The sequence below is a fragment of the Gambusia affinis genome, linkage group LG12, assembly GCF_019740435.1.
Source record: "Gambusia affinis linkage group LG12, SWU_Gaff_1.0, whole genome shotgun sequence".
NCBI classification, from domain to species: domain Eukaryota; kingdom Metazoa; phylum Chordata; class Actinopteri; order Cyprinodontiformes; family Poeciliidae; genus Gambusia; species Gambusia affinis.
The window spans coordinates 28,318,359-28,342,366 of NC_057879.1; the positions used below are offsets into that span (position 1 = coordinate 28,318,359).

A 24,008-nucleotide genomic window follows, 5' to 3' on the forward strand; every position below is an offset into this window, starting at 1 on the left:
GATCTCTGATCAAACAAATAACGGAAAAGATCAGAACATACGCTGACAGATGAACGTTCTTTAAGCTCCAGCTTCTACCTAAATTGACACGTGACATGGTGACGTCATATGGTCCTTTGGTACCGACGGGCCGACCTCAGCTGTATCATCAGGCTTCAGGGCTTTTATTCTGAAATTTCCTCTCAGAAGAAGTGACATCATGTGTAGCGTTGTTGTGTTCCGGGCAGTGTACAGATGCTAGTACTTGAGGAACTTTCTGCAGGTTTTTGGTTCGGTTCGGTCGGAGATAACTTCAAAGATCCGGAAAAGCAGTTAGAAGAATTGCGGAGTGGGACGGCAGCGGAACCGGAAGAAAGCTGCATGGCTGCGGCGGTTTCTGCGGTAAGAACTGGAACTGGATGAAAGCTAAGCTAATGCTAACAGGCCTGGAGCTTCGAGAGCTGTTGTTAAACACCCTGGTTGGAGTCAGCAGGTCAGTGAACTGTTCATAGATAAATAAATCAGTCAGCAGGTCAGTGAACTGTTCATAGATAAATAAATCAGTCAGCAGGTCAGTGAACTGTTCATAGATAAATAAATCAGTCAGCAGGTCAGTGAACTGTTCATAGATAAATAAATCAGTCAGCAGGTCAGTGAACTGTTCATAGATAAATAAATCAGTCAGCACGTCAGTGAACTGTTCATAGATAAATAAATCAGTCAGCAGGTCAGTGAACTGTTCATAGATAAATAAATCAGTCAGCAGGTCAGTGAACTGTTCATAAATAACCAGGTCCAAGCCTCCTCTGATCGATGACGTCATCAGCAGTCGTTGTGTTTTGATTGGGTCACAGGGAGGGCCGCCTCTCATCATGGAGAACGGACAGACCGCCGCCCCCACCCCTAAGCTGGGCCTGCCTCCACTCACCCCCAACCAGCAGGAGGCTCTGCAGAAGGTCAATCTGTTGCAAAGGGTCAGAACCAGCAGCAGAACCTGTGGTTCTGGTCGCTAAACGCTCTCTGGGTTCTCCCTGCAGGCTAAAAAGTATGCTATGGAGCAGAGCATCAAGAGCGTGCTGGTGAAGCAGACGCTGGTGCAGCAGCAACAGCTCAACAGCCTGCAGGTAACTCCCAGAGGCCACGCCCCCTTTACCTCCTTTGTGATAGTTAATGGTGGTCTGTTTTCCCTCAGATGGCTCCTCTGACCATGGGTTTAGGAGACGCTCTGTCGCCGCTGCAGTCGGTGAGTATGGTTCTGTTCTGTTCAGGCCCGGTTCTGTCGGCCTATTGGCAGGAGCTAATCCTTCAGCAGTTCTCTGGCTTTCTTCTTCCAGCAGCTCTTGATGTTCCATTTTCTCTAAACGTCCGGTCTTTTCTGCGTAGTTGTTCATGCTAAAATAAATAGTGCGACGCAGTCAGACTTCTGTGTGAACGGTTTCCGACCGCAAATAACGAAAGGAGTAGCCGTCAAGGCATCACTCTGTTTGCGACTGTAAAGATGGCTGCCGTCTCTGGATGGGTTTTAAAGTTGCTGAGGACGACACGGTCAGCTGACGAAGGAAGCTGATAGAACGCTAACAGTGGCGACCTTTAGTGGAGCACTGGTTGTAGCCTCTGTTCTGCTCCGGTTCTGATCCAGTTCTGTTTGGAGTCGGACCAGAAGTGGTGGGTTGGGATGTGATGCGTTCGCTGACTCAGACTGCTTCCATCACTTCATTATTATCATTTCAGATGAGGTTTAAACTTACCGTCTGGATTCTTCTGCTAACTTTAGCTCCACAGCTGGACGGAGGGCAGGTTGGATTTTTGGGTGAAACATGGGAAACGTTCAGACTGCCGCGAGAGGTGGGATCTCACAGTAGATCCCACCTCTCGGACAGAGGGGTGGACAGACCACCGAGGCCTCCATCAAGGTAGAAGATGACCTGCTCCCTCTGCTCCTCCTGTCCACCAGGTGGCAGCGCAACGCCAGCGAGCTCTGGCCATCATGTGCCGGGTCTACGTGGGCTCCATCTACTATGAGCTGGGCGAGGACACCATCAGGCAGGCCTTCATCCCCTTTGGACCAATCAAAAGCATCGACATGTCCTGGGACTCGGTCACCATGAAGCACAAGGTCCAACAGGACAAGAGGCAGCCGTGGAGCCTCGGGGTTCCCTCTCTGGTTCCCTCTCTGGTTCTTTCTGGTTCCCTGATCAGTTCTGTCTCTGCAGGGTTTTGCCTTCGTGGAGTACGAGGTTCCTGAAGCGGCCCAGCTGGCTCTGGAACAGATGAACTCTGTGGTTCTGGGAGGGAGGAACATCAAGGTGGTTCCGGTTCCTGTCTGTCTCTGTAGTGATTATTATTGTTTGAGTTTTCTGGGTTTTATTTCCTGTTTCAAGTTGTAGTTTGTTCTACAATCCAACCCAAACTAAAATCAAAGTGAAGAAGAAATGTGAAATGAATTTTTGACCATTAAAGGGGCCAGAACAGGAACCACCCAGTTAACCAGTTAACCAGTTAACCAGTGACATTAAGGTGCCTTAGAAAATACACAACCAGACTTCCCAGTAATCCCCAGGAAAACCAGTTCAGCTGTACACGTACCAAAGTACCAAGAACTCAAATCTCAATCATTTTGAAGTTCAGTTCATTTCCCGATGGCGTTTCATCTGAACACTGAGAGGCCACGCCCCTCGCCGGCAGCAGGGAGGGGATGGTCGATCACGTGACATCACCGTCTCTCTGGTTGTCGCCGCCGTCTGCTTTATCCCTGCGCGCTGTCTTGCAGGTCGGCCGACCCAGCAACATCGGCCAGGCTCAGCCGATCATCGACCAGCTGGCGGAGGAGGCGCGAGCCTTCAACAGGATCTACGTGGCGTCCGTTCACCCTGACCTATCCGACGAGGACATCAAGAGCGTCTTCGAGGCCTTCGGCAGGATCAAGTCCTGCATGCTGGCCCGCGAGCCCACCACCGGGCGCCACAAAGGCTACGGCTTCATCGGTGAGGCCGGCCAGGTGTCTGGGACCGCTCTGGTCTTCTGGGGTCGGCGTCACACCGCGTCCTCTGGGTCGTGATGCGGCGAGCTGCGTCTTGCTGTCTGAAATCAGCTTGTCCTCTGTGTGTCCAGAATACGATAAGGCTCAGTCGGCCCAGGACGCTGTGGCCTCCATGAACCTGTTCGACCTGGGGGGCCAGTACCTTAGGGTGGGGAAGGCCGTGACTCCCCCCATGCCCCTCCTCACCCCCACCACTGCTGGAGGACTTCCTGCGGCCGCCGCCGTGGCTGCTGCTGCTGCCAGCGCCAAGATCACAGCTCAGGTACATCATGGAGGGACAAGGCCAGGGGCTAATGGCGGGGCGGGGGGGTGACGCAGAGCCAGGCCTTATGGAGAAAAATCAGGGTAAATATTTTCAAACTGATTCCATCAAGGGAGATCTGAAGATTTGAGCTTAATGTCGAACATTTTACAACTGCTTTAGGTCAATAAGAGGAATGTTTGAAATGTTCAAACAGGAGAACTGACATCTCATGTCAAATGCATAAAATAACCATCCATCCATCCATTTTCTTGACACCCTTCTTCCCTAATGGGGTCGGGAGGGTTGCTGGTTCCTCTCCAGCTGCGTTCCGGGCGAGAGGCGGGGTCACACTGGACAGGTCGCCAGTCTGTCGCAGGGCAACACAAAGACATACAAGACAAACAACCATTCACACCTAGGGAGGATTTAGAGAAACCAATTAACCTGACAGTCATGTTTTTGGACTGTGGGAGGAAGCCGGAGAACCCGGAGAGAACCCACCATGCACAGGGAGAACATGCAGAAAGACCCCGGGCCGGGAATCGAACCCAGGACCTTCTTGCTGCAAGGCAACAGCTCTACCAACTGCACCACTGTGCAGCCCCCATAAAATAACCACTGAAATATAAATTCTCAAAATCTCTTTATAGATTATTTTGAATGTTCCTTTTTTAAAGAATAACCAACTAAATAGAAATATTAAAGACAGAACGATAGCGGTTGTTTATATCCTCGGTGATTGCAGTCTCTGCTGTTTGGCTGTTTTCCACCCTGCCTCCTCCAGGGGGCGCCACTGCTTCAGCTGGCCAAACAGCCCAGGTTTTCCTGCACACGCAGTGAATGCTGCTTTCCCTCTGGCTGACCTTAAAGACGACTGAAACGTCTCTCATGTCCTTCCTGTTTCCTGCAGTCAGGGAACAAAGATGATTCAATAATGATTAATATTAGTGATGCTCCAATCAGGTTTTTTGCTTCCGATACCGATCACCCATGAGGCCGATCTCTGCTCATCACCTGGACTGGCTGTTAAGTTTTTGCGTTAGGTATAAATGGTACTATGTGATCTGGCAACAAATTCACCTAATTTAGACATAAAATATGCAAAATACTTACAGGCACAAAACAGCAGTTATTCAGTCAGAAGGAGAACTGAAAACCTTCAATCAGTAAAACAACATTTAACAGTAAGGCTCTCAACAGCTTAAATTATACAGAAATCAAATAAATCTCATAACACTACAAATAATGTCAAGTAAAAAAGGAAACATTCAATGTTAAACACAAGTTGCATCAAAATAAACAATCCTGAGTTACTGAATCTAAACTTCCTGAGAGCCTGGCTGTTTTGTCCTGATTGGTTGGTTCTGACTGAGTGCAGTAATTCTGCAGAACACAGGGAGGAGGCATCAATAATTATTTTCAGAGATTATCTATCTCATGTTGTTATATAGGTAAAGTTTTAATATATATGTCAAATCTTTTGTGTGTCTAAGTTACCTGCTGCAGCTTTCAGCAGACGTTGGGTGTGAGATTTCACTGCAGGTGGAGCAGAAGCGGCGCTCCGTCTATGAAATATTACTACCAGTAGCGCATAGCGGCGGTCCAACAGCGGGAGCAGAACCAGCGTCTTGCACCGCCAGCTTGAAGGTTTAAATTATTTTTTGGGTTATTTGTTTAGCTTTCTGACCGTGATGCTCTTCCGGGTGAGAGCTGGTAGCTGTGCTGCTTTACCTGCTGACTGGCCGTTCCGGATGTCCTTTTTTTCTGCGTTGAGCCTCGATGTAGCCAAACTCTGTCAAATGTTTGTTTTTTAAACATCATATTAGATTCGTTGTGTTGATGCATTTTAACGTGTTTCTGAATCTCTATATATATATTATATATATATATATATATATATATATATATATATATATATATATATATATATATATATGTCTCATTCTCACATTTAGCTTACACAGACCAAACATTGGACTTAATTTACTTGTTCCAAAATATTGTTTTTAACTTTCAATAATTGCAGCGGCTGCAGTGCGCCGCATTACAGTGGAGAACAAAACTAGACAAAACCATTTATATTCTGCTTTTTATCGCTCTGTGTGTCAGCATTGCTCTACACGGACCCGTTTCCATGGCAACCGACAGACAGCAGCTCAACAGCAGATAGAGGAGAAATACGTTCAAACTTACCAAAACTGACGCGTTTCCACACAAAACAGTAGCAAAGACACCAAAACAGAACATCCAGTCCGTTACATTACGCTGTCAGGCTCGATGTTTTTATTGTCATTATTAATATATTTTCACCTGATTGGCTGATTGAACCTCCTGCTCTACTGATGACTTGCTGGGCAGGTTGTCCTGTTTTAGTGCTAACGGAACCAAAACACAATCAATCATGCAGCATGTCCAACTTCTCAGAATCAATAGCAGCTAGCAACAGTTAGCCTAGCATAAATCAAAACTTAAATGTGAAACCTTTGAACCTTGTTATCTATGGCTGTCACAGGGTGGAATTAACCGCTAAATATTGCGTCTAGTTTTCAGATTCTTAGCGTGATTGTGGTATTTTCCTGACCAATGAACAGCAGTGGCGCACGATGAGTCGCTAATGTCCAGTAATATGTATCCATAGCGATGCTGTCGCCTCGCTCCGTCCTTCTCTCGCACTTCCCGTTACTCAGCAGCTTACATTGTGTTGCATTCAATGTTTTCGGTAAAAAGAGATTCATACCTTAACTGTTTGAATCTCTTTCCCTGGCCCCCCATTCACAGGCTGCACATAATTCTGACAATCTGTGACTGGCATCTCTGTGTTTATGCAGTGAGAGGAACAGATAAAGCCTCCGGCTCTGAGACCCGGTCCAAACCTAAGGCTCCAGATCATAAAGGTTTACAGACATGCAGCAGGTTCGGGTCGGGTCGGGGTCATGAACCGCTCTGACATCTGAGAAAAGGACTGGACTCCAGTCCGGTCCAGGTCTGAACCAATTCTGCCTGAAAATGAAATGAGATTTCTGTATTTGTCGCCATTTATAGAACTGTGATGATGTTTTCTTACTAATGGGATGAACATCGGGTCCATTTCTGTTTCCGGTCTGGACCAAATGCTCACCCACACTTTATCCAGAACAGAACATTCAGCTGCTGCTGCTGATGCTGCGCCATGACATCATGATGCACTGGAACCATTAGCTTGTCCTGCTGCTCTAAACTGGTATTGCTGGAGAATATTTGATATTTATTTCATTACTATTTTTGAATTGTTTCATATATTTGACCAGTGGTGATTTCTGCCTCATCCATCCTGTAGCTGTGCTGTGTGTATTTTGGATTTGTAATAAGTGTCTGAGCTCAGGGCGCCTGCAGCTGTACGACTGTTCCTTCAGATTTTAAGTAAAACAGAAAAGAATCATTTTTTATTTATTTTATTATCTAGCCCTCTTTACTATTAACAACATTTAGGACTAAAAAAGATCTATTGAGTCAAATCATCTTGTCCGTAGAGAGTCTGTGAGAGTTCTGAGGTCCACACAAAGCCTGAATCTCATTGGTCAGTTTACTTTTGTAAATTTGGTGCTTAAAAATGAACGAGTGAAGCTTGAAAATCGGCCGTTTGGATTTTTGCCAGAGCTTTTTACTGTGTGCAGTTCTGGCGGATCGCCAGTTTAGTAGCTCTTTGTGTGTGTGTGTGTGTGTGTGTGTGTGTGTGTGTGTGGTTTGGCCAACTGAAGAGCTGCCCCGGTTGGACAACTGTTCATCACACCAGTGATGTAATGATGACAAAACCTTCATCCAAACCTTTCGTGCTTTAATTGGTCCGTTTGTCTCCAGCGGTTTTCGGCTGCAGGAGTTTTTCCTCTTTTACTTTTTTCCAGAAATGGAATAAAGTCCGTTCTGCCGTCTAAATGTTTCTCTGTGTGAAGCTGCTTTCTGCTTGTTCCCATGACAACTTCTAACATTTTTCTCTGATTGTTTTCCACCAAATCTCTCTGACCATTTAATAGTCAACAATCATAAATCTAGTGAGTTGTAGACTCTAAAGCAGTGTTTCTCAATTCCAGTCCTCAGGCCCCCTGCCTGCATGTTTTAGGTGTTTTCCTTCTGCCACACCTGGATTGAATCTTTGGGTGATTAACAGGCTCCTGCAGGACTTGGTGGCTGCAGAAGATGTCATGCAATCATTTGAATCAGCTGTTCTGGTGTAGAGGCACATCTAAAACATGCAGAGCAGGGGGGGGGGTCTGAGGACTGGATTTGGGAAACACTGATCTAAAGCGTCGTCCTGCAGGTAAGACATGTTGACTGTTTACTTCAGGACAAATTGCCACAAACTGATCAACAGGTTCCATCAAATCAATGAACAAGTCTGACATTCACACTGCGTGACAGAGGCGACCAACCATGACCCCTGACCTCAAAAGTTAATCCGGCGCCGCTGGTGTTAAGGCTCTCAGTGAATCAGTCTCTCCTTATTTTCCCACTTCTTCCTCACATCGTGTCTTCAGGAAACCTTCAAAACAAAAAGGGGAGATTTGGGAGCCATCTTACATTTGACAATGAAAGAATTACATATTAATAACAGTCATTGCCACCTGTATGAACTGGTGAACGTTATGACATGTCATATTTATTATAATGTTTTATTTCTAAGGTAGGTTCTTGTAATAATGTTAAAACTTTTAATTAAATCACCCTGAGCTCTACAGCTAATATTAGCTGGCGTGGTCAGTGGGCGTGGTCAGTGGGCGTGGCCAGTGGGCGTGGCCAGTCCTGTTCCTACTGCCTCAGTGTTTCTCTGGTTCGTCAGGATCCGGTCGGAGCTTCGCTACTCGGACCTTTGGCCGGCCCGGCGCTCCTCTCCCAGCAGCTGGGACTCCCGCAGGCCGTCATGGCCGCCCAGGCGCCAGGAGTCATCACAGGTGAGCGGGCCCCGCTGGTGCTCCCAACCCTCCCTTCCTCCTGTGCCACTAACCGCCGGCTGCTGTTCCAGGCGTGACCCCGGCGCGCCCCGGCCTGCCCCAGGTGGGGCTGGTGAACCCGGTTTTGGCTATGCCTCCGTCGGGCTCGGAGCCCAGGAGGAAGGAGGCGGAGTCTCAGCTGGAGGCGGCGTCGGAGCCGCTCAGCGAGCAGGAGCACATGAGCATCAGCGGCAGCAGCGCTCGCCACATGGTGATGAGGAAGCTGCTCCGCAAGCAGGAGGTGAGCCCGACCCGATCGGAACCGGGTCTCGGCCCCAACCTCTGACCTCTGACATCTGCCCTCTGCCCCCAGTCCACCGTCATGGTGCTGAGGAACATGGTGGGCCCCGAGGACATCGACGACGACCTGGAGGGCGAGGTGACGGAGGAATGCGGGAAGTTCGGCCAGGTGCGGCGCGTCATCATCTACCAGGAGCGGCAGGGCGAGGAGGACGACGCCGACGTCATCGTCAAGATCTTCGTGGAGTTCTCGGAGGCGGCGCACCGGAACCGCGCCATCCAGGCGCTCAACAACCGCTGGTTCGGGGGCCGCAAGGTGGCCGCCGAGGTCTACGACCAGGACCGCTTCGACGCCAGCGACCTGTCGGCGTAGAACCTGCCCGTCTCCATGGAAACGCTTCTTCTCCCGCAGGTTGCGTCGGACCGAGCCGAGCCGGGACGGGCTTCCTCGCAGAACCGAACGTTCTGCCGATCCGGACCGGCTCCGTCGGGTCGGGACGAAGAGCGAGTGGTTCTGGTTCGGACTGGACTGCTGCGGCTGGGTTCGGACCGGAACCGGCCTCGGTTCTCCTGGACGGACGATCCTGAACATTCCCGACACAAATTCTCAGAACCGAACAGAACCGGGCCGAATCCAAATGAATAAATGTTTTCCAGCTGTTTGAATGTTGTGAAGCTGCTCTCTGATTCTGGTTCGGATCAGAACCATCCACCCACCCGACGAGAAACCTCTGATCCCACTGCGTCGTCATGACGACCCGGGGTCTCTCTGGATCCACTGACGGCCCACATTGGTTCTGGACCGGCTGGGTCTGGTTCTTCTGTTGTCTTTGTTTTCTGTTTCAGAAAGTTGGGATAAAATCACTCCGGAACTGGACCTGGGCCGGATCAGGTTCTGCAGGACCGGGTGAACGTTGGGGCTTCCAAAAAGTTCTGAACAGCCTCCAGAACCGGATCCAGCTGCTTGCCTTTAACGGTTCTGGAACGGTTCTGTTCTCCATCTGCAGATGGAGAGGTCAGAGTTCATCTGGGTCAGAACCAAAACTCTCACACCACCTGCAGAGCATGTTCTGGTCCGGTCCGTTCTCCCTAAAACCTGAACTGAGCTCAGCCACGTGACGGGTCCAAACCCAGATCTGGTTCTGATCCGGTTCTTCCAGAACAGGTTCTGCTGCTGGTCCATGAAGTTCTAAACGGGCCCTCAGACACCTGCCGACCCGGCATTTCCAGAACCAGATGAGGTTCAGAACCTGACTGAGAACAGAAATGTTAGAAGCTTTGGGTCAGAACCGAGCCCATCTGGTTAATATCTGGATTGCACTGGGTTCTTTGGAGAATCTCGACCCAGAAGAACCAGGTCATTCGGTTCTGACCAAGAGGAAGATGGACCGCAGCACGAGGCTGCAGTTACTTCTTCCGGCCAGCAGGGGTCGCCCTCAGCTGGGAGGAACACTAGAACCGGACCAAACACCAGAACATAAATATTTGTTCTGTGCTGCAAATTCGGGACTAGAGTCCATATAAACCGAACCTCCAGAACTGAGCAGAACAATTCAGAGGTAGAAACGGACCAGACTGGCTCCGAGCTTTTACTTTGAAGTCGTGCCCCGCTACGCCGGAAGTGTGCGTACGGCGGCTCGCAGGACTCGGTCCGCCTCCAGGTCATCATGGGAGACTCCGTGTGCGAAGAACTCGAGGACCTGGTCCACTTCTCCGTCCCAGACCTGCCCGCGAGAGGCTACGTCGTGATGGAGGAGATCCGACGTCAAGGCAAACTGTGTGACGTCACTCTCAAGGTAAGAAGCGAGACGCGCGAGGCTGCGGTTAGCTCACGAGCTACTGGAATGCTAACTGGGTGCTAACAGGACAGAGCATTGACAAACAGCTGATAGGTCTTTTATCGATTATAGGTGACTGATCATGTGATTACGCCTGTCAGTAGACAGGAAGTGGATTACCTGACTTATTGCTTAGCAACCAATCAGCTTTCATCGATCAGATCACAGCTGTTAAATGAGCAGGAGGTCCGTTGGTTCTGGTTCTGACCCGGCTCGTGTCTGCAGGTCGGGGAGCATAAGTTCAGCGCTCACCGGATCGTCCTCGCCGCCTCCATCCCGTATTTCCACGCCATGTTCACCAACGACATGGTGGAGCGCAAGCAGGACGAGATCCTGATGCAGGGCATGGACCCCAGGTACACATTCAGTCCCTCCCAGTCCGTTCCAGTTCCTCCCCACTCCCTCCTAGTCTAACCAGTAGCTGTCTGTGCCGCAGCGCCCTGGAGGCTTTGATTAACTTCGCCTACAGCGGCCGTGTCGCCATCGACCAGCAGAACGTCCAGGCGCTGCTGATTGGCTCCAGCTTCCTGCAGCTGCAGAACGTGAAGGACGCCTGCTGCTCCTTCCTGCAGGAGAGGTGAGCTCCTCCGCTCTGGCTCGTAGACAGCCGCCATGTCAGCTGACGTTTCCGTGGCAACCGGTCCCCTCTGGTTCCAGGTTGCACCCCAAGAACTGCCTGGGCGTGCGTCAGTTTGCGGAGGCCATGATGTGCACGGCGCTGTACGACGCGGCAAACGGCTTCCTGCAGCGCCACTTTGTGGAGGCGGCGCTGTCTGAGGAGTTCCTGGCACTGCGGGCCGAGGAGGTTCTGGAGCTGATGGGCTGCGACGAGCTCAACGTCAAGGCCGAGGAGCAGGTGAGGCACCGCCACCGGCGCCGATCGCTCACCGCCACACTCACCGCCCCGCCTTACCCATGCAGGTGTTTGAGGCGGCGCTGGCTTGGGTCCACCATGACCGGGACCGGAGGAAGACTCTGCTGCCGGAGCTGCTGGCCAAGATCCGGCTTCCTCTCTGCCAGCCGCGCTTCCTGTCCGACCGGGTCCAGCAGGATGAGCTGATCCGCTGCTGCCACAGGTGCAGGTGAGGCGCGGCGCACCAGAGGCACCGGGACGGTCCAGGAGATCTGGACTCACATCAGTCAGGTTCTGATCGGTCCCGATTGGTCCTGATTATCACTGTGTTGATTGATCAGTATTGATCTCCTGGCAGGGACCTGGTGGATGAGGCCAAAGACTTCCACCTGGTCCTGGAGCGCCGCCCTCACCTGCCCTCTTTCAAGACGCGGCCGCGGTGCTGCACCTCCGTCTCAGGGCTCATCTACGCCGTGGGCGGCCTCAACAGCTCAGGTAGCTCCGCCTCTCTCACCTGAGCTGGCGCTGCCGAGTCCGTGTGGAGCTGAGTGAACCTCTTCCTTTGGCAGGTGACTCCTTGAACCTGGTGGAGGTGTTTGACCCGGTGGGGAACTTCTGGGAGCGCTGCCAGCCAATGAGGACGGCCCGCAGTCGAGTGGGCGTGGCCGTCGTTAACGGCCTGCTGTACGCCATCGGCGGATACGACGGCCAATCGCGACTCAGCACAGTGGAGGTGTACAACCCGGAGACGGACGGCTGGACTCAGGTGTCCAGCATGAACAGCCAGCGCAGGTCAGTGGCCCAGCTGCTCCACGACCGGAACCGACCGATCAATAACCCGATCAATAACCCGACTCCACCTTCCTCAGCGCCATGGGAACCGTGGTCATCGACGGCCATATTTACGTCTGTGGCGGATACGATGGGAAATCCTCTCTGAACTCTGTGGAGTGTTACTCTCCAGAAACCGACAGGTGAGTTCTTCTTCGTGGGCGTTCTGTGAGGAAGATGATGAAGATGATGGTCTCTCTCTCTTACCTGAGTTCAGGTGAATCTTGTTGACCTGATCTCCAGCGTCCGTAGCGCCCAGCGTTGCGACTTCCTGTCATGTGACTCACCATGTTTCCTCCTCAGGTGGAGCGTGGTGACGGAGATGAGCGTGAGTCGCAGCGCCACCGGCGTCACCGTGTTTGATGGGCGGATCTTCGTGTCTGGCGGCCATGACGGCCTGCAGATATTCAACACGGTCAGTGCCACCTCTGCCACCGCCGCCGCTCGCCGCCACCTGCTTGGCTCACTTGTGTGACTCCTCCCCCTGCAGGTGGAGTACTACAACCACCACACGGACCGCTGGCACCCGGCGCCGGCCATGCTCAACAAGCGCTGCCGCCATGGCGCCGCCTCGCTCGGAAGCCACATGTACGTTGCCGGCGGCTACGACGGCTCTGGCTTTCTGAGCGGCGTGGAGGTGCTGGCTGGCGTGTCGGGTCAGTGGAGCCTCCTGGTGGCCATGAACACGCGGCGCAGCCGGGTGTCGCTGGTGTCGACGGCGGGCCGGCTGTACGCCGTGGGCGGCTACGACGGCCAGTCCAACCTCAGCTCGGTGGAGATGCTGAACCCCGACACCAACCGCTGGGTGTTCATGGCGCCCATGGCGAGCCACGAGGGCGGCGTCGGCGTCGGCTGCGTTCTGCTGCAGCCCGCCTAGGGAGGGCGGGGCCCCCGGCGCTGACCAGAGCTTCTCGGTAGGACGGAGAGGCTCGCCTACCTCGGCATTCTGGGAAAGACTGTAGAGCTTGCAGCGGCTGCTACAATTAATTACTGGCTTCTGATTGGTCAGAGGGAGTCCCATAGAGCTGCTAGCTGTAGCAACAGCACCTGGAGGGGCGGGGCTACGTGACCTGCAAGGGAGGAGTCACAGAGGCCACTGACGGAAGTGGTGGAGCTTCAGGGACATCAGGTGGTGGAGGTGACATCATCAGCACCTGGTCAGGTGCTTCCAGGACGTTTCCAGGTGACAGACGCTGGTTTACCTGCGCGAGCAAAGCTCATGTTGTTCCGATAATTTAATATAAATAATTTATTCAGGATAAACGTGTTCAGTCCAATTTGTTTCTGGCATCATACCGACATCACATGACCAGCTTCGTCTTTACTTTAATAAAGTAAGATATTCTTTTACTTTATAGAGTCACTACATCAAAAACATATTCATATATTAATATTTGCCAAATCACACAATGTGCTTAAAGCGTCAAAGTCGAAATGAAAACTACTTTGGTTAAACTGAGACTTTATTGAACTGAAAACAAAACATTTTCCAGAAGCTCTTTGTGAACCTCCTGCTTTTTATTAAATATCATCTCAGATTTTTGTCCAACTTAAAAAGTTCATTTTCTGAACTACAGAAGATAAATTGCAGCAATGCTCAGATACCTGATATTAATGCTGCTGAGGAAAGATTTAATATTTTTAACTCAATCGTCTAAATAATGAATAGATTACGAAAATAATCACTTCTTGATCCATTTTAGTTGTTTTAGTTTATTTTGGTTATTAGATGGTTTTTAATATTAGACAGCTTTGATGTTATGGCCTCAAAATTTATCGTCCAGCTGAATTAGTCACAGTGATGTGACTAATCAACTGATTCGATCGATCGATCAGTCTCAATATTAATGCATTTTATTCCCTCTGAAGTCGTCTGGATGATCAGTTACTGATTCCTGATCGATCCAAATGTTATTGATTTCTGCTAATCCCAGCAGGTTATCATCTCCGTTACCATGGTGACATCTGATCAGGAACTAGGAAGCAGACCGGGTTCTATTGAACTGGCTTTATCAGAACCAGAAAAGCTGATTTAATGTTTTCGGACTCTCAGAAAAGCACCTGAACACACCAGATTCACCTTAAGTCAATTTTATTTTGAAAACAACAAACAGGAAATGTTGGTCAGAACAGGAGGACTACAGTCTGGAGCGGAAACAGAACCAGAACTGTGAGGTCCAAATTGGTCCTCGGACTCATCACACTCACACTGCATCTCATCCCGACCGTGTCGGTCCCACCTGGACCCGATTAGAACCAGGTCCGTTTTGGTCTCCAGCGGTTCTGGTCGTTGTAGATGTTGGTCTGGTTTGACTGGGTGGTTCTGATGGTTGACAGAGGTTCGTTAACGACCCGGTCCCCTGATCCAGTGGTACCGGAACCGGAGTCTTCACTGGGCCGGAGGGCTGGCTGGTCCAGAAGGTTCTGCAGGGGGTGGAGCTTCAGGCCTGGAGTCTGCAGCAAAACACCTGCACAGATGAGTTACAGGGTCAGTTACAGCTTCCAGTCATGTGACTGAGGTAGGCGGGGCCTTTCTGAGCTACAGCGCCTCAAAATTGGTTTCACCTGGTGGGCGGAGCCAACCTCCCAGCCTTATGAAGCCTGACCAATCAGATTGTTCAGATGAAATGATAAGACAAACCTGAACGAGTCACCAGTTCACTGAACAGAAGTAAACTGAACTCTGCTATTGCTACATGTTGCTACATGCTATCGCTACCTGCTGTTGCTACATGTTGATATGTTGTTGCTCTGTAGCAACACCAACATGCAGCAAAACCAACATGTAGCAACACCAACATGCAGCAACACCAACATGCAGCAACACCAACATGCAGCAACACCAACATGCAGCAACACCAACATGCAGCAACACCAACATGTAGCAACACCAACATGTAGCAACACCAACATGTAGCAACACCAACATGTAGCAACACCAACATGTAGCAACACCAACATGTAGCAACACCAACATGTAGCATGCTGTTGCTGCATGTTGGTCTTGCTAGGTGTTATTGCCAAGTGTCGCCATTGGCCTGTGTTGCCGTGACTCACAGCGGCACGTTGCTCTGCAGGAAGCGGTTCTCCTCTCCGTCTAGGATGCCATGGTACAGGCCGATCTGCTGCTCCAGTCGCTGTCGGTTGCTTAGCAACATGTCAAAGTCGCGGCGCTGCTGCTCGATCTCGCTCCGCACGTCGCTAAGCTCCGCCTCCAGTCGCGCCGCCACTGAGCCCAGGTTCTGCAGCTCCACTTGGTGCCAGTGGCGGGCGTCACTCAGCGAGTTCTCCAGGCCTCGTTTCTGCAGGATCAGAGGTCAGGAGGTCGTTAGGTCGTTAGGTCAGGGTTTGGGTGACCCTGGACCTGATGCTGCCAGTCTCACCAGTGCCCTGATGGACTCCGTCTCAGCCTGGAAACTCTGGATCCTGCAGCTCACGTCGCTGCACTCCGCCTTCAGCGCCTCCGCCTGCTGCTCCTCAGCACTCAGACGGCTGGCCGCGGACGGCGCCTCCTGCAGGACGGGACGGCGTTAGCGGACGGAGGGACAGCTGCTCCAGCTCGTCCACTGACCCTGCCTCACCTTGGACTCCAGGTAGCCGTCGGTGTCGGCCCGGTTCCGCTCCGTCAGCTGCTCCCAGTGGATCCGGATGTGGGCCAGGATCCGGTCCAGACCCGTTTCCACGGGAGCGTCGGGTTCGTCCACGTCCCGTCCGGCGGTCCGGCTGTATAGGGCGCGGACATCCTGCAGGGACAGGGACATTCCGGTCACCAGAGGCCCGCTGCCGATTTTGGTTCCGATCCGGAGGCAGCAGAACCTGCTCATGGCGGCTCTCCAGGCGCCGCAGCTCCGCCCTCATGCTCTCCATCCGCTCCTCGAGCTCCACCTTCGTCACGGCCGCCTCCTCCATCACCCGGCGGAGCGAGCCGACCTCGTCCTCCACCGCCGTCCTGAGGGACGCCTCGCTGTCCAGCCTGCGCACACACACACACACACACACACACACACACACACACACACACACGTTAGCATGGCTGTCTTTGTCTTTGAGGGGACTTCCCATTGACTTCCATTCATTTCTGCAGCCTAACCTGTAGAGAGAAACTGCAGCTCTGAACACAGAAACTCTAAAAACATGAACCATGTTGGAGCTTTATTTGAATCGCAAACCCTCCAGACTGAAACACCTGAGAAGGATCTAAAAATCACAGGATTAATCTGAACACTAAATCCAACATCCAACAATTTCACTATAAAAGCCTAGAAGAAATTAAAAATCAATGAATCTCCTCTTCCTGCTGCCTGGATAGTCCAGCCTTCAGGGCGTGCTGTGGTTGGCTCATTTGAAATGACAGCCAGTGTTCCACTATCGGGTTCTGCTCGGGTTCTGACCTTTCTTTAAAGTCTTCGGCGTTGGCCTGAACGTTCTCCGTCTGCAGCATCAGCCGAGCGTTTTCCAGGATGGCTTCACTGACCTGCAGAATGTGGGACATCACAGTTTAGGATCCTGACCCCAACCGTACCCCTCCACCCGCCAGTACCTGCCGGTAGATGTCCTCCCACTCCCTGCGCAGCGGCCCCCAGGCCCCGGCGCTGGCCGCCTTGCGGTCCAGACTGAGGCGGATCTGCTGCTCCAGCTGTCGGTTCAGCTCCTCCAGCGCCTGGACTTTGTCCCGGTACTCCATCAGGCAGCTGTTCAGACCCGTGGCGCCGCCGCCAGCGGCCCGGTCTCCGGCCTGGGGCAGCACCGGCGCGGTGCAGCTCCTCATCCCCTGCAAGAACACGCTGCTGATGCCCAGAGCCCGGCGGGAAACGCGCGTCCCCAAGCCGCAGGCGGCTCCCGGCCCCACCGGCGCGCCGCGGGGCATCGTGACGCCGGCTGCGCTCGTCCTCCCGCCAGAGGAGGCGGCCGGGTGCTCGGAGGACGACTGTCCCAGGAAGGAAGAGTGGCGTCGGGGCAGAGGCATGGCGCTTGGCGGCTCCCCGCGGTCAAACCCCCCATGCCGGCTCGCCTCCGGGATTTATGGGGAAACGGAGTTCTGGAAACACGGCCCGCTTTGTCCCGGAGCTGTTTGTGCCGCGGAGCGTGACGGCCTTTTGTTCTGGTGGAAAGACGGAGTCCCGTTTCAGCTGCATCAGCAGCGAGGTCACGGGGTCACCGGGAGCCGTGGAATCGACCTGAGCTGCACGCGCTCTGCAGCTTCTGATGGAACCTGGAAAGACGGAGAAGACGAGAAGAAACATTTCAGGAAAATATGCAAAACCTGAATTAGTTCTCTGTCCTTTTTTAAAGCAGGTAAAACGTCTGAGATCCAGAACAGCAGCAGCAAATTTAAACCAAACTAAACCAGAACTAACTAAACCAAACTAAACTACAACTAACCATGCTGAAGCTTCTGTTAGCCTCGGTCTGTCTCCACTGTGGCTCCGTCCCAATGGGATCCTCCGGATCTTGGAGTCTCCACCTCAGGTTACAGCAGAACTAGATGGAATGAGGCTTAATAAAAAGGGAAACTTACAACTTGCCCACCTCTGACCCTCCAGGACCTCCAGGACCTCTGACCCTCCAGGATCTCCAGGACCTCCAGGACCTCTGATCCTCCAGGATCTCCAGGACCTCTGATCCTCCAGGATCTCCTGGACCTCCAGGACCTCTGATCCTCCAGGACCTCTGATCCTCCAGGAACTCCAGGACCTCCAGGATCTCCAGGACCTCCAGGACCTCTGACCCTCCAGGATCTCCTGGACCTCCAGGATCTCCAGGACCTCTGACCCTCCAGGATCTCCTGGATCTCCAGGACCTCTGATCCTCCAGGAACTCCAGGACCTCCAGGATCTCCAGGACCTCCCCTGATGTGGTGCTTCTACTGTGCTGCTTTGGTATCTTCTCCTGATATTTATTATGATTTCTTTCAGTGAATAAAATCATAAATCCTCACTGAGTTTTTGTTTAAAACCAAACTAATCATCACTTGTTGTTGGTCTCTTGACGTTTTTCTTAACTGGTCTGAATTTCTTCCCAGTTTGTTCTTTTACTGCTGGTACTAAAAGTACTGATGGCATAAAATCAGTAAGACGTCTTTTTTTTTAAAACCTCAAAGCATAATCAAAGTAACACCTGAGCTCTTTGATTAGTGACCCTCAGGTGACCTCTGATTAACTTAATGGCTTTTATTGAAGTCAATGTTGCAACACTGAACCTCTGACTGTCTACAGTTAAAGTTAAAGTTACAGTTAAAGTTCCTCCATATTTCTGCAATATTCTTATGTCCAGTAAACCTTCAGCAGTAGATTACCACCAAACCATCTGCATAAAAATAGATAAAAAGAATTTGAGAAATTATCACAAAAGATGTTTATATAAGTAGAAAATAAAAGTGGATCCAACACTGAGTCCTGCGGAGCCGACCAGTTGAAAACTGGTTTCTGTTTGACCAGTAACTGGCTTACTGTGGAAAATCACCAATAAACCCATCAGCTGCCTGGATGACATCATTAGAAACCTTAAAGTGGCAGTAACCCAGGCCGAGTTTTATTAATAGGTAAAGTTCATTATTATCCAGAAACAGTTTGTCAGTATTTCCATCCAGATCATCATAGAGAAACAAAACGGGACGCAGAGACGGACTGACCCGTCGTGAACATGGAGGAGTCTTCAAAACGTCTGTCGTCACGAAGCGTCATTCGGTAAATAATGACGATGCAAAGTGTCTTTAAAAATGCTTTGCATTATTTTATAAATAATAAAACCACACCAAACCCATCCACCCATTGTCTGAACACCCTTGTCCTTAATGGGGTCAGGAGGGTTGCTGGTTCCTCTCCAGCTGCGGGGTCACGGGGTCACCCTGGACAGGTCGCCAGTCTGTCGCAGGGCAACACACACACACACACACACACACACTCACACCTCGGGAGAATTTAGAGAGACCAATTAACCTGACAGTCATGTTTTTGGACTGTGGGAGGAAGCCGGAGAACCCGGAGAGAACCCACCATGCACAGGGAGAACATGCAAACTCCATGCAGAAAGACCCCGGGCCGGGAATCGAACCCAGGACCTTCTTGCTGCAAGGCAACAGCTCTACCCACTGCGCCACTGTGCAGCCACACCAAACCCAAACCCATCAAATAAAGTGTCACCAAAACGGCTCATTGAAACCAACAAAACTCAGACGATCAAATTAACTGGAGTTCCATCAGAACCGACCCAGAGAGGGCAAAACCCTGGGGTAGTTATAGACCTGGGGCTCATTTTCAACCAGTCATGGCCACCATTCACCTCCTCCCAGGTTTCTATCCTGGAAAACCTGGAAAACCTGGAGCTGTTGGTTCTGGACCAGCAGAGTGAGGTGTGGAGCTCACTGGGCCAGAACATCGAGTTCTGCCAGTCCGTTTTCCCGCCATCGACAGTTTTTAAACAAAGAGACATTTGACAGGAAGTTGGCGGTTTAACCACAGGTTCTAATCAGTGCTGCACTGATCTACTTCCTGTCTGCACTGATCCACTTCCTGTTTGCAGGTGCAGCGGCGCGGCTGCAGATTCTGGAGCTGCGCCCGGTTCCGCCCGGTTCCGCCCGGTTCGGTCCTCCTGCGTCAGACGGCACTTCTGCTTCCTCTTTCTGTTTTTGTTCCCATCAAACATCTGATCTCTGATCTGAGAACAAAGTTCAGCTCGAAAACACAAACAGGAAGTGAAGCAAACGGCCTGACGCGTTGCATCAACTTCCTGCTGATGATCACAGACTCTGAGACTTTCAACAGTTTATTCTTGGTCATCAACACAGAAATATGTACAGTCAGTCAAACCCAGCAGGATGTTTACAGCAGCACAGAACCGGACCCTGTCGGGTTCTGTTAGCATTTTTAGCATGTGTTAGCGGCAGGGAGACAGTTCAAAAAACATCACAGAGAAGAAAAACAAAGTCAAACAGAAACTTAAGTCTCAGTTTGGTCACATGACGTCACGTGTTCTGTTTGTCACAGTACAGAAAGTTCCTGAGAAAATCCCCCAAAACTCTGAAACCCCCAACACAAGGACAGGGAGTCCTCACAGCTTCCTGGAGCCGGCTTCTGGTTCTGGAGATTCTACTTGGAGTCTGGACCGAACCGACACCTTCCAGGCAAAACAGGAAGGTCATGAAGTCCAGGAACCCAACCAGTCCAGGCCCGGACAAGTCTGTGTCGGTTCTGGTTCTGTTTGGTTCTTCTAGTAGGTGTGAACTTGTGTGCTGAGGTGTTGCGGCTGAAGTGAAGCAGCGTGCATCTTGATGAAGCTGATGAAACGGAGGTGACGTCTACAGCGACAGGGCCTGGGAGGTGTCGCTGTCGGACATGACGGAGACGCGGGTGGAGCTCAGAGGACTCCTGCTCTTCCCCAGCGGAGTCTTGCTGGGCCGCGGCAGGCAGCAGCGCAGCAGGCGCGCGATGTCGCGGCGGAAGCGCACGCCGACAAACACGTAGAGGAAGGGGTTGAGGCAGGCGTGCATGTAGGCCAGACTCTTCAGCACCTGGCCGGCCTTGTCCAGGGCCTTCAGCTGGTCGCAGTCCGTCACCGTCATGTTGGACGCCTGCGTGGCCTCCATCACCAGCATGCTGTTGTAGGGCAGCTGCGACACGATGAACGCCGCCACCACCGCCAGGATCACCCGCATGGCCTTGTGCTTCTCAAAGTTTCTGGTCGTGAACAGCTTGGCGATGATGACGCTGTAGCAGAAGCCCATAACGATGAAGGGGACGAAGAAGCCCATGCTCACCTGCAGGGACAGGACCAGGATCTTGGTGCGGTTGCCCATGTTGGGCGGGTAAACCATCCTGCAGTAGGACGAGGATCCGGCGGCGGCGGGCGCGGCGAAGGCCAACTCCGGCGTGGCGAGCAGCAGCGCCAGCAGCCAGACGGCGGCGCACACCACGCGGCTGCAGCGCCGCCGCTCCAGCTGGGAGTTCTGGGCCTTGGTGCTCTGCACGATGACGACGTAGCGGTCCACGCTGATGCAGGTGAGCAGCAGGATGCTGCTGAACAGGTTGACCTTGTAGAGGGCGGAGTTTATCTTGCACATGGCGCGGCCGAAGATCCAGCCGTGCGACGCCTCGGTGGCCCACAGCGGCAGCGTGACCAGGAACAGGAGGTCGGCCACCGCCAGGTTCAGCAGGTACACGTCCGTCATGGTTTTCAGCCGCTTCCGGAAGCTCAGGTAGATCCAGACCACGGCCAGGTTGCCGGCTCCGCCCACCAAGGTGATGATCCAGAAGAACGGCGGCTCGTAGCGGCTCCGGAACTCGCGCACCTGCTGCCGGTCGCACATCAGGTCGGTGAGGTTCTCGGTCTCGTAGTCGTAGTAGTCCTCGGTGCTGCTCGAGGCACTGAAGGTGGACGGGATCTGGCGGGGCGACGAGACACACCTGAGTACACCTGAGTACACCTGAGTACACCTGGGAGCGTCGGCGACACTTTGAGCGGCGTCATTACTCACCTCTGTCGTCATTGCTGCGATGATGTCATCCATGGAGGTCATGTTTACGGCGATGAGGTCATCAATCTGGAAAACAGCCATGTTTACTGCTCTCTGTGTTGCATCATTTCCTGCTCCAACTTCTTCAAAATAAAAGCCTGACAAATGTCTTTACAGTCACACGTTTGTTTCATTAGTCCTAATGTTTCTGCTGCATTCCTGACCTAACCCCTGACCCCTGACCCCTGACAGTAAAAACTTCATCTCATTTACAAACTTATGTTTAGCAGTTTTAACTATTTTGTCTAATTTTCCATCAGTGAATACAGAAGTCGCTTCTTTTTCCACACGTGGCTGTAGCTGTCCACTTTAAAGTCATCTTCATACAGATCTACTGTCTGTGTTTTGGTCTTCTTCACTTCCCTCCTCTTCTGGCGAGCGCGGCGCTCCTCTTCAGACAGAGTCAACAGGTTTACAGGCATGAAAAGCTGTGAACTCTGACCTGCCAGCAGCATCATAACACACAACAGCCAATAAAACTGACTTCAGAGTTTGAAGACACAATTAAAATGTTTCTGGCTCTGGATCGGTTCAGTGACAATCAGAGTTTAGTTGTCAAATAGAAATGCAGGCGGTTCTGTTTAAACTGTCAGCGGTTTATTCTGGAAAAACTTTCTACACATTCAGCCTCATTTTGTCTCTAATTTCTTGGTTTGTGGAGGAAAAACTTGATAAAAGTGATGAACAAACCCAGAGGACTCACCATGGTTGCTCCTTGGCTCTGCAGATTCTGACTGTTTGCTTCTCTTCTCACTTTCTGTCCGTTAAACCACAGCGTGACGAACAAAAGGAAGCAGCGACGCGGCGTTACGCAAGCAGGGGGCGGAGCCGGCAAAAACATCCAACTGTCACCATGATGAGCAAGAACAATAATCACTCAGACGTTACATCCAGTTGTCATCTGACTCTTCATCTAACATGTTGATCAATCCATCAGAACCAGAACCAGCAGGTGGATCCAGCAACAGCAGATCTTTAATCCGTCCAATGATTTATAAACTACCAGCAGTTTAAAGTTTCTTTAAAGTTTAAACTACTGCTGGAGGACTGTAGAACTAGGTGGTGTAGAATCTGGTAATGTAGAACTAGGTGGTGTAGAATTAGGTGGTGTCTCCATCCTCCTGGTTCTGGTCAGAACTCCAGCAGCAGCGTTCTGGACCGTTGGGTTGTCAATCAGACCTGTGAAGACGCTGCTGTAGGAATCAAAGCCACTAAAGAGAAACTAAAGCCTGGATGAGTTTCTCTGGTCTGAGACTTTAGTCTCTGGTTCTGGAAAAGTTCTGCAGCTGCTAGAAGGCCCACTTTGGAGCCCAAGGGTCAGAGGTCAGAGGTCAGCCTGATCTCTAGTTTACAGCTGGAACAACTGAAGTTATGCATTGACTCTAGATCTTTAACTTTAAATCTATAGCTCTAGATCTATAACTAGATCTTTAGCTCTAGGTTGTTCCTGTTTATCTCCATGCATTTATCTGTTCAGTTGACCCCTTTGATGGGGTCAAAGGTCACCTGGTGACATAATGTAGAGCTGTGTATCATCCATGTCGTCATGGTAACTGATCCTGTTGTAACCTGAGCCAGTGGGAGATTGTAGATATAGAATCAGAGAAGTTCTGATGGGGTCTCTGTGACCCGACCCATCAGCTCCAGAACCTCTCAGCTGTTGGATTTCTGCTCCAGTTTTCTCTCCCAGCATGCGAGTCAGGGTCTGGGCTTTGACTAGACTGCTGCAGCATCTTGGTGTTGAACTGGTTCTGAGCAGAAAACCAGTTCATGTTGGGACTCGGAGGGGAGAACAACAACATGTTCTACTTTGGTTTCACAAACTTTGAAATGCGTCAAATGAAGCAGTTCCTTCTTCCAACCAGCCAATCAGCTGCTGTTTTTAAAGGTTACCATGACAACCTCCCCCTCCCCCGGAGTCTTGTTTTTGTTTCAGCTGTACTATCAAAGTACTTCATCTGTAGTACTGAGCTGTTTGTGGTCTGAACATGATGTTCTCTGCTTCACCTCCATTTCCTGCTACACACACTCACACACACTCACACACACTCTCTGCTGATACCGGGTCAGAACAGGATTCTCAGCAGGTGTCAGAACCGTCCCTCAGAGGTTCTGGTCCAGACTGACGTGATGACATCACACAGCTGCTCCTGATTGGTCAGCTGAGCTTCCAGAGCGGTTCTGGTCGTGTTCAGAGGTTCTGGCAGTAGCGGCTTCTGGTGGTCCGGTCTGCAGAGGTTCTGAGTTTGTTCTGAGAGGCCCACATCATGACACTGCCACCACCAACCAGAACAGGTTTTATGATGGTTCCACCAGGTTCAGTTGAGATCCAGACCCATCGGACCAGGAAATGTTTCTCCAGCTGGTTCTGGTCCGGTTCTGGAAGGTCTGTGTTTCCAACTGACAGTGAGTTCTCCGTCAGCCTGAAGATCCTGTTTTGTCAGAACTTTTTCTGCAGACCTGAGCAGGTTCTGAATCAACCGGACCGAGTGGCACCAGCAGCCCAGC

At 51.5% G+C, this 24,008-nt stretch overlaps 4 protein-coding genes across 7 annotated transcripts; 2 read left to right on the plus strand and 2 right to left on the minus strand.

The window, feature by feature from the left end:
- Nucleotides 1-153: 153 nt before the first annotated feature.
- On the plus strand, nucleotides 154-9,133 carry puf60a (poly-U binding splicing factor a). 2 transcript variants are annotated; one of them, XM_044134866.1, is made up of 11 exons: nucleotides 154-472; nucleotides 834-935; nucleotides 1,017-1,103; nucleotides 1,172-1,222; nucleotides 1,934-2,095; nucleotides 2,193-2,285; nucleotides 2,750-2,963; nucleotides 3,091-3,281; nucleotides 8,077-8,188; nucleotides 8,260-8,468; nucleotides 8,541-9,133. In XM_044134866.1, the coding sequence occupies exons 2-11, from the start codon at nucleotides 852-854 to the stop codon at nucleotides 8,838-8,840; spliced, it is 1,503 nt and encodes a 500-aa protein (XP_043990801.1). In that variant the 5' UTR covers nucleotides 154-472; nucleotides 834-851; the 3' UTR covers nucleotides 8,841-9,133. The 2 variants fall into 2 exon arrangements, with proteins under 2 accessions (XP_043990801.1, XP_043990800.1); XM_044134865.1 differs by having other exon boundaries at nucleotides 154-381.
- A 147-nt stretch (nucleotides 9,134-9,280) lies between these two features.
- klhl18 (kelch-like family member 18) lies at nucleotides 9,281-17,926 on the plus strand. 3 transcript variants are annotated; one of them, XR_006372402.1, is made up of 11 exons: nucleotides 9,281-10,263; nucleotides 10,531-10,661; nucleotides 10,742-10,882; nucleotides 10,963-11,161; nucleotides 11,227-11,387; nucleotides 11,517-11,653; nucleotides 11,728-11,950; nucleotides 12,028-12,132; nucleotides 12,293-12,404; nucleotides 12,480-13,172; nucleotides 17,533-17,926. XR_006372402.1 is itself a non-coding variant. In XM_044134864.1 (11 exons), exons 1-10 carry the CDS (start codon nucleotides 10,135-10,137, stop codon nucleotides 12,864-12,866), a joined length of 1,725 nt encoding a protein of 574 aa, XP_043990799.1. In that variant the 5' UTR covers nucleotides 9,281-10,134; the 3' UTR covers nucleotides 12,867-12,903; nucleotides 12,999-13,248. The 3 variants fall into 3 exon arrangements, 2 of the variants coding, with proteins under 2 accessions (XP_043990799.1, XP_043990798.1); XM_044134864.1 differs by lacking the exon at nucleotides 17,533-17,926 and having other exon boundaries at nucleotides 12,480-12,903; nucleotides 12,999-13,248; XM_044134863.1 differs by lacking the exon at nucleotides 17,533-17,926 and having other exon boundaries at nucleotides 12,480-13,248.
- Nucleotides 14,065-17,515, minus strand: bfsp2 (beaded filament structural protein 2, phakinin). The gene is made up of 8 exons (XM_044134884.1): nucleotides 17,372-17,515; nucleotides 16,530-17,201; nucleotides 16,381-16,463; nucleotides 15,806-15,962; nucleotides 15,571-15,732; nucleotides 15,373-15,501; nucleotides 15,047-15,291; nucleotides 14,065-14,457 (listed from the first exon to the last, which is right to left on the minus strand). Exons 2-8 carry the CDS (start codon nucleotides 16,953-16,955, stop codon nucleotides 14,379-14,381), a joined length of 1,281 nt encoding a protein of 426 aa, XP_043990819.1. The 5' UTR covers nucleotides 16,956-17,201; nucleotides 17,372-17,515; the 3' UTR covers nucleotides 14,065-14,378.
- A 1,814-nt stretch (nucleotides 17,927-19,740) lies between the features above and the next one.
- On the minus strand, nucleotides 19,741-22,356 carry ccr9a (chemokine (C-C motif) receptor 9a). Its single transcript, XM_044134882.1, has 3 exons — nucleotides 22,204-22,356; nucleotides 21,462-21,527; nucleotides 19,741-21,368 (listed from the first exon to the last, which is right to left on the minus strand). Exons 1-3 carry the CDS (start codon nucleotides 22,339-22,341, stop codon nucleotides 20,286-20,288), a joined length of 1,287 nt encoding a protein of 428 aa, XP_043990817.1. The 5' UTR covers nucleotides 22,342-22,356; the 3' UTR covers nucleotides 19,741-20,285.
- Between the last annotated feature and the right edge of the window lie 1,652 nt (nucleotides 22,357-24,008).